This window comes from Saimiri boliviensis, chromosome 14, assembly GCF_048565385.1.
Source record: "Saimiri boliviensis isolate mSaiBol1 chromosome 14, mSaiBol1.pri, whole genome shotgun sequence".
Classification (NCBI taxonomy): domain Eukaryota; kingdom Metazoa; phylum Chordata; class Mammalia; order Primates; family Cebidae; genus Saimiri; species Saimiri boliviensis.
This window is the reverse complement of record NC_133462.1, coordinates 28,350,296-28,358,931: the sequence shown is the minus strand read 5'-3', so window position 1 is coordinate 28,358,931 and position 8,636 is coordinate 28,350,296. Positions and strand designations below refer to the sequence as shown.

General features: G+C 58.7%; 1 protein-coding gene across 1 annotated transcript; it reads right to left on the bottom strand.

Moving 5' to 3' along the window:
* Positions 1-7,818, bottom strand: HAPLN4 (hyaluronan and proteoglycan link protein 4). Its single transcript, XM_039465455.2, has 5 exons — positions 7,748-7,818; positions 6,377-6,494; positions 5,725-6,087; positions 2,861-3,193; positions 1-2,547 (listed from the first exon to the last, which is right to left on the bottom strand). The coding sequence occupies exons 1-5, from the start codon at positions 7,748-7,750 to the stop codon at positions 2,156-2,158; spliced, it is 1,209 nt and encodes a 402-aa protein (XP_039321389.1). The 5' UTR covers positions 7,751-7,818; the 3' UTR covers positions 1-2,155.
* Positions 7,819-8,636: the final 818 nt, after the last annotated feature.

Here is an 8,636-nt window from a genome sequence, read left to right as displayed (position 1 = left end):
TTTCCTCATTCATCAAAAGAAACAAAGATTTATTGAGCCCCTACTGTATGCCTGGCACTCTCGGGGACCACAGAACAGCCCTGGTACAGCGGGAGAACACAGGTTCAGAAGGATTTTGTCACTTGGTCACACAGTGAGCAAAAAGAGGCAGGATTCAAACCCAAACCCACCTGGTCCCAAAACTCAGAGATGAATTTCCTAGAGATGACGTGACTGTAAAGAGGGCTCCAGGAGAGACCCCAGCACTCCTGCAGGCAAGACCTTGGGGCTGGGGTCTCCCATGTCCGGGGTGGCCTTGTCCATGGATCATGTCCCCTGAGCTGCCCATCAACCCCAGGGACTTTGGCTGGGTTCTGACTAGCACAGATCGCCACATAGAACCTGGTGAGTGTTGAAGTTGAAAGAACATTCCATCCCTCCTGGATCTCTAAGGAGGGAAATGTGGGTGGGGGTCAGGGAAGGAGAGGGGAACTCAGTGAGAATGGAGATGGGGGTCTCAGAGGACAAATGAGGAGCTCAGTGCTTGCATAACTCAAAGGGTCAGGGCACGCCATAGCCTCGGTTTCCTCATCTGCAGGACCGTGACAGACATGCCCGGATGTTGCAACATTGTCTCGTGCACAGCTGCTATCCAGCATAGAGTTAACGTGCAAACAGAGGGTGGCTTAGCAGCTCCGGAAGTCCAGCCCTGTCTGGGGAAGGGGCAGCCATCAGGCCCCTGATGGGGTGCAGTAGGGTAGCCCCAGTAGGAGGCACCCAGGAAGTCTGGCCCACAGTGAGAAGTTCCTGAGAGCTGGAAGTTTGGTTGTCATGGAGACGACATTGACAGTCTCTATGGCGGCAGCTTGGTGAGCAGGGTCACGTTGTCGACGAGGAAAACCCTAGAGGGACAGGTGTTCTGTTACCTCGGACACCAGAGTTTGGTTCCCATGGCAACGGCAGTGGGGTCCAAACTGCCCAGGGGTGGAGCTTGGAGGGCGGCCTGGAACTGGAGTGGGACTGGAGACAGGGACAGTTTGTTTCCATGGTGAGAGCCGGAGAACTGGATGCTGGGTCACCCTGGGGACAGCTTCGGGGAGGGTGATCTCCATGGCAGTGGGTCAGGGTAGGGACAGCCAGAAGTCAAGGTGTAGGGCTCCAGGGTGGGGGCCAGTGAGATGAGAAACGTGTGGTATCCATGGTTACAGCTGGAGGAGGGAGGCACCGTCTTCATGGGTGTGACTGATGAAAAAAGGGGTGTGTGACTACAGGTGACAGGTAGCAGCAGGGCTAGTTGCCTTGGTAACAGTGGGACCCAGGGCAGCTGCTCTCCATAATGAGCGATATGGACCTCCAGATCCCCAGGCCTGGGGAGATGGTCTCTTTGGTGACAGTCCGGGAAGGGGGCGTCGGGGGATAGGGCCGGTTTGCTCTCCCTTCAAAGAAATACCTGAGGGGTGGAACGTGGCCCCCAGTCAATGAGCCGGCTGGCTGCGTGTCAGTCTGAGGTGGCAGATGGAGGTGCTCTCCCATGAAACTAGAAGGGTGTACCCTGTTACCTGGAAATTTCAGGGGACTGTAAGGGACAGGGGCAGAATGGGAGTCTCCAGTACTCAGGTCACCATAGGGGAAAATAAGTGCCTCAGCTCACAACCTCCATGTGACCACGTGGAGTGACCCCGAAACTCCTGTAGTCTCTCCAGGTGAGGAGGAGGAGGGGGCCCAGTGTCCACTGACCGCAAGGGACTAGTGTGCAGTCTCCAGTGAGACGCAGAGGGTGTGCGACCAGTCTCCAGTCAATCCCGGGGGTCCAGCCACCAGGCGACCACGAGGGCGGTTTGTCTGTTCAAGTGGTCTCGGGAGGCGTGGCCAGTCTTCAGGAGACTGCGGCTCTGCTGGCCTCTGAGGTCCTCAGCGGGCGTGGCCCTTGTGGAGAAAGTCGGAGAGTGGGGAAAATCCTCTGTCCAGAAGAGGTGAGGGCTGGGCTCCAGGGAACTCCAAAGTACTGTTCTGCCGGATTAGCCAGTCTCCAGGAACCCCAGGGGCACAGTTAGTTTGTAAGGGACCACAGGTTATGTGGCCAGTGTCCAGAGCTTCAGGGGCGTGGCCAGCCTCCAGGGGACCGCAGGGCTCTAGACCAGTGGTCACGTGCCCTGGCCGTCCGCCTGCTCCCAGCCTAGACGCGCAGCGGGGTCCAGGCAGCAGGGTCGCGCGCGCCCCCTGCCCAGCCGCCGCCCCCTGCCCAGCCCCAGCCCCAGCCGCCGGGTGCCGGGTCCGGTGCGCCAGGCGCGCGGTAGCAGTAGACGCCGAAGAGCCGTCGGGTGGCGTCCGGGAAGCCCAGGCTGCGCACGCCAGGCCGGCGGCCTCCGCAGCGCGCGCGCGGGTTCACGATGGGGTAGCGCGCGCTGCCATCGGCCAGCCAGCCCGCGGTGCAGCGGTCCAGCAGCTGCAGCTTCCATGCGGCAAACAGCTGCCCCACCTTGGCCACGGCAGCGCCACGCGCAGCACACGCGCGCGCAGCTCCGGAGAAGGGTACCGGCCGCAGCGGCTTCAGGAAGAACACGCGCCCTGCGAGGGTGGGATGGGAGACAGGTTATTAGTGCGGCTCCTGGGACCCGGCCTCAGGATTCAGGACTGCCCCCCACGGCATGCAACCCAGGACTCTGGCCTTGGCCTCGGGATCCAGGAACAGTTCCTCCTCTGCAGCCTGGGACGGCAGCCTAGGCCCAACCAGTGTCGGTGCCAGGCAGTGTGTGCTGCGCCTAGACACTCTTGGGAAAGGGGTCTCCCGTTTCTGATCGCCAAGAGCTGGGTAGGGAAGAAGGCACCCGGGTTGGGGTAGTGTTGCGGGAGAGGCCGGTCTTGGGGTGGACCTACGCACCCGGCAGGTTGGACGTGAAGCAGAAGGCGTCGTAGCGTTCCTCGGCGTTATGGCGATACCCGTAATTGCGCACGCCGCCGTTGGCACCACCGTCGGCCCCTGCGCTCGCGCTCCCGCCCAGGCCGCCGCAGGGCTCCCGGGGCCGGCTCACGGGGTACTGCACTGAGCCGTCGCGCAACCAGCCTGCGTTGCACCAGTCCAGGCCGTCGCGCCAGGCCGCGTGCAGCTGCTCTGCAGATGCCAGAATGCCATCCTGCTCCGCGCACGCGCGCTGCGCCTCCGCGAAGGTCAGCTTGTATCGGCCTCCACGGGGGTGGTAGGGAAAGACCACGCCTGGCGGGGGGCGCACGGGATCAGCCAGTACACCCCGGCCTGCCCTCAGGCACCTGACGTCCGGGGTGCTGTGTGACTCTTCAACCGGGACCTTCCAGTCCATTCCTCCTCACTCTGGCCTCAGACCTCACCACGCCCCTCCCCAGATCCCACCCCATATGGCTGCCTCCCTTCGCCTTAAGCTTGGGATTCACTTGACTCTCCCTCTTAACATGCTAATTGTGTCCATCCCCTTCCACAGCTAAAGACATTTGCTCATTTGCTCATGCCCTTTCCACTTTTTTTTTTTTTTTTTTTTTTTTTTAAAGACAGGGTTTTACCATGTTGATCAGGCTGGTCTTGAATTCCCGATCTCAGGTGATCCGACCGCCTTGGCCTCCAAAGTGCTTGGATTACAGGCGTGAGCCACCATGCCCGGCCTGCCCTTTCCACCTTATTCTACCTTTGAACTCCTGTTCATCCTTCAAAACCCAGCTCCCAAACGCTCTTCCATTCAGTTTCGTGGACTTCTGCCATTCCCCCATGGCTCCCTCCTTCTGGTCCAGCCCCAAGCCCACGGAGCCTGTGTTCAGTGCTGACTCTCCTAGACTAGGAGCCCCTGGAAAATTGGTTCTGGCAGTACCCACCGACTTCCCTTCCACCTTCAGGTTTTGTTTTTTGAGAGTTCCCCTCTTGTTGCCCAAGCTGGAGTGCAATGGCACAATCTCAGCTCACTGCAACTCTGCCTCCCTGGTTCAAGCAATTCTCCCGCCTCAGCCTCCCGAGTAGCTGGGATTATAGGCATGTGCCATTATGCCTGGCTAATTTTGCATTTTTAGTAGAGATGGGGTTTTACCATGTTGGTCAGGCTGGTCTCGAACTCCTGACCTCAGGTGATCCTCCTGCCTCAGCCTCCCAAAGTGCTGGGATTACAGGCGTGAGCCACCGTGCTCAGCCCCTTCAGTTCTTATGACTTTGGAACTTGTCCCTCATTGGACTCACAATCCGTCTAGCTCCAGTATTTTGTGTGTCTGTGTTTGAGGGACGGGGCTTGGGGGTGAGTGGGGTACCCAGGAAAGAGGCAGACCGGGACCAGGGAAAAGACCTGGAGCTGGCAGTCTGGGGGTTTCATCTTGGCTGTGCCACCAACTACCACTGTCCTGGGCAAGGTTCTAACCTCTCTGAGCCTGTTGTCCGTATGCTGGTAATAGCTGTCTCCCTTGGGTTTTTAGGGAATCAAATTAGAGACTCCTGAGAACTCTTCAACAAAACACCTGTCACATAGAAAATGTCCAGTAAAGAAGAGCTGCTGCTACTATTGTTGTTATTTGTTATTGATAGGGAGGTCAGCGAGCGACCGCCCTTAAATCTCACCTAGAATTTTCTAAGGCGAACTGAAAAAGTCCAACCAAATCGGAAGGAATTGTTCAAATAGAAACCCCACCTCCCAGCTCCAGAGTCAGCCAATCAGAGCATCCCATCTTCCAGCTACCGTGATTGGCTCACAGTTGGGCACATGACACAAGCTGGGCCAATGAGGGACAACTCTGGGACTCCAGCTGCTGCTCCTAGGAAATCAGTTGCTAAGCGGGGACGTGAAAGCCTAGGCACTCTGGCTTTGGTTCCAGAAAGAGAAACCTGCCGGAAGAAAGCCTATCCAGGGAAGCAGAGCAGAAGGATGGTTCCTGACATAGTGAGTGCCTGAATCCTACCCCAGGACTTCTCAGTGTCCTCACTATGGACATTTTGGACTGGATCACACTTTTTCTTTTTTCTTTCTCTCTCTCTCTTTTTTTTTTAAGACACAGTGTTTCACCATGTTGGTCAGGCTGGTCTCAAACTCCTGACCTCAGGTGATCCGCCCACCTCCTCCTCCCAAAGTGCTGGGATTACAGACGTGAGCCACCGCGCCCGGCCTTCACAGTTTTTTTTTTTTTTTTTTTTTTTTTTTGGTTTGTTTGTTTGTTTGTTTGTTTTTGAGATGAAGTCTTGCCCTGTCACCCAGGCTGGAGTGCAGTGGCACAATCCTGGCTCACTCCAACCTCCGCCCCCCAGGTTCAAGCAATTCTCCTGCCTCAGCCTCCCAAGTAGCCGGAATCACAGGCATGCACCACCACACCTGACTAATTTTTGTATTTTTACTAGAGATGGTGTTTCAGCATGTTGGCCAGGCTGGTCTCGAACTCCTGACCTCAGGTGATCCGCCTGCCTCAGCCTCCCAAAGTGCTGGGATTACAGGCGTGAGCCACCTTGCCGGGCCTGGTCCACTCTTTGTGGGGGACTATCCTGTTCCTGGTTGGATATTTAGCTACATCCCTGGCCTCTACCCACTAGATGCTAGTAGCAACTGCCTTCTCCAGATGTAGCAACCTAAAATATCTCCAGACATCGCTAATGTCCCTGGGGAGGAAAATCACCCAGAATCATATAGGGGCTCTACCCCACCAATGCTCTGAATGCCTGCAGGCCAACTTGATTTGGTTTCTGTCCCTTGCAGTCCCCACCCCCTCCTTCCTCAGAAGCAAGGTTTATCCTGCCCACGGGCTGATCACCTTCCAGGTCCAGCTTGACCATGCCAGCGTCGTCTTCCAGCTCATTGGTGACCTCGCACTCATAGCGCCCATAGTCTTGCAGCGTGACGTTTCGGAGGACCAGGGAGGCGTCCCCAGGCCCGTCGCCCTGAAGTTCGGCCCGCCCACGGTAGCTGCCGAATGCCCGGTGCTGGGGACCCAGTGCCACAAAGACGTCGGTGAAGGCCAGCGGGTCCACCACTTTTGTCCACTTGAGTCGGACGCCATCGTGACCGTGGGCGGCTGCTTCGTAGTGGTAGCGGCAGGGCAAGACGATAGTGCCACCCCGGTGACTTACCACCTGCCCCGGCGCTGTCTGCACCACTACCGAGCCGGACTCACCCTCTGCAGGCAACCAAGCAGGGTTCAGAGAGGGGGCCCAGGGGCAGAGGGGATCCCCTGGGGAAGGGGGTCTCCGGGGAGGGAAACGTGGGAAGACTCGGGTGGGGGTCTGGGAATCAGAAGGGTCAAGAGGCTCAGGGAGAGGGTGAGGGGCTCAGATGGCGAGTGCTTGGGAAACCGTGGACGTCGGGACCGCCCTACCCGCTACCCCTCTCTGCACTTGGCCACTCCTGCTTTTCGCGGAGAAGATCACTTTTAGCGGAGAAGACCACTTTTAGCGGCCGGGACTTACCCAGCACGTGCACGACCTTCTTCCGGCCACGCTGCGCTCCCGCGGGGGCTGTGAGCAGGAGAACGCCCCAGGCCGCGGCCCAGAGCGCGCCGGGACCGAGGGCCGCCCGAGCGCACACCTGGGCGGGGTGGGGCGGGGGGGACACGCGCTCAGTCCAGCCTCCCAGCCTGGCCTTTCGGAGGCCTGGCTCCCTCGCGGGCCTGCCTTCCCCACGGCGAGGACCTGTCACACGCCCATGCCCCCGCCCTTTCCGGGGTCCCGGAGAACTCCCCCAGGGAGGAGGCTAGCAGACCCTCCTCCCCCTCCCCGTCCTGGGACCTCACCCCCTCGCTCCTGCAAGAACCCACGCCCCTAGGCTCCCCCCTCCCTCCGTCCTGCCCGGATCCTGCCTGACCCCCTAGCCCCCAAACCAGAGGCTTGCTGCCCCGCCCGCTTCTCGCCCCGGTCCGGGCCCGAGGATGGGGGGGGTGGGGAAGAGCTGGAGGAGCGGCGGCAGCAAGGTTATCCGTGCGCCAGGAGACTGCAGCAAACCGGGCCAGGGCGCGCAGGGAGGGGGAGAGCTGGAGAGGCACAGGGAGAGACGCGGGGAGAGAACAGGGGCCGAGAGAAAGCAGGGAGAGGCAGAGAAGAGAGCGCGCCACACAGGAAAAGGGGAAGGGAAGACGGAGAGGCAGAGATGGAGAAGGAGAGACAGATGGAGAGGAAGAGGCAGAGGACAGTGCCAGAGGGAGAGACAGGAGGGAGAGAGAGGGACAGAGATGGAGAAGACAGATGGAAAGGAAGAGACAGAGATGGAAAGAGACAGAGGACAGTGCCAGCGGAAGACGAAGAGAGGCAGAGGGAGAGACAGAGATGGGGAGGGAGAGACAGAGATGGAGAGGGAGAGAGAGATGGAGAAGGAGAGACAGAGATGGAGGAGAGATAGAGATGGAGGAGAGACAGGCAGAGGGAGAGACAGAGATGGAAGAGAGACAGAGATGGAAGAGAGACAGAGATGGAGGAGAGACAGAGGGAGAGACAGAGATGGAGAGGGAGAGACAGAGATGGAAGAGAGGCAGAGGGAGAGACAGAGATGGGGAGAGAGAGACAGAGGAGAGAGAGAGGCAGAAAGACTCAGAGAAAAGGAGGGAGAAATAGGGGTAGGAAAAGACAAACGGAGAGAAGACAAGGGCAGAGAGGATGCGACAGAGGCAGGGAGCGATGGCAAAGGAGGGAACCGAGAGAGTGCCAGAAAGAGCGATCGAAGAGGGTGAGAGACAGAGAAGAGAAGGAAGAGACAGAAGAAACTCGGAGGTACAGAGATTCAGAGACAGAGAGAGATGGAATCCCAGATTGAGGAGACGCACCACCCTCGCCGGTGGCCCCACTCACCATCTTGCCCGTGCGGCCCCCGCCGAGCGGCCCCTACGCACGGGGACTGCGCTCCCCGCACACCGGGTTAGGTAGGACTGGGCAGGTCCCTGCAGGCGGCGCAATCCCGGCGTCTGCCTGCAAGGGGAGGAGGAAGGCGGGCGAGGGGGGGTGCGTTAAAGGGGCCGCGGTGTCCCACGCTTTCCTGGAGAGGTGTCTAGAGCACCCCTGGGGGCGGGGGGTGAGTAGGGAAGAAGCACTCTGACTTTTGAGGGCAAAGCCAGTCCCCTAACGCTGCTGGCTGAACTTAGGCCAGGGAAGGTCTGTGAGCCTCAGTTTAACCATCTTTGAAATGGAGGAGGGAGCTGAGTCTTCTCTCTTGGTTACTGTGCTTTGGCAGGGGACCTGGGGGTTCTGGTGAAAGGGATCACTTGGCCTCCTGGCCTCAGTTTACCCATCTGTCCATTGAGTAGTCATGGTGGAGTCCTGGTCCCCAGCACCTCGAAGGTGCTCACTGTGTGGGGTGGGGACCTCATGAGAATCACTCACACTCTGCTGTGACCTGGAGCCACAGGCCCCAATCCAATCTGCCCCTCACTGGCTGTGGGACCTTGGAGAAGACGGTTGGCCTCTCTGAGCCTATTGCTGACTCTTTGGTGAAGATCCAATAGCCAGACATAAGATCTCCAGTAGGGGTTGGGAGGGGCAAGAAAACGAGACATCTGGTCAAGCCCGTGACTCGGTCTGGGCGCAAGTCACCTCTAAATCTGGCCTTTCACGCAATTTCAAAAATAAAAACTAGGAAACAGTGAATCTTTCTCCCAACCCCTTGGCTTCCTTCCAGGACTCAGTTTCCCCTACAATGAACCCAGCCCAACCAGACAGCAAAGGCAGGGTCGTGGTCTCTATG

What these genes read in the sequence shown, in the direction of transcription:
- HAPLN4 (XM_039465455.2), bottom strand. An exon ending in GAAGGTCGTGCACGTGCTGG is followed by an intron (nt 6,088 to 6,376) that starts GTAAGTCCCGGC and finishes GGTTGCCTGCAG; the next exon opens with AGGGTGAGTCCGGCTCGGTA. An exon ending in CTTCACGTCCAACCTGCCGG is followed by an intron (nt 2,548 to 2,860) that starts GTGCGTAGGTCC and finishes CCACCCTCGCAG; the next exon opens with GGCGCGTGTTCTTCCTGAAG.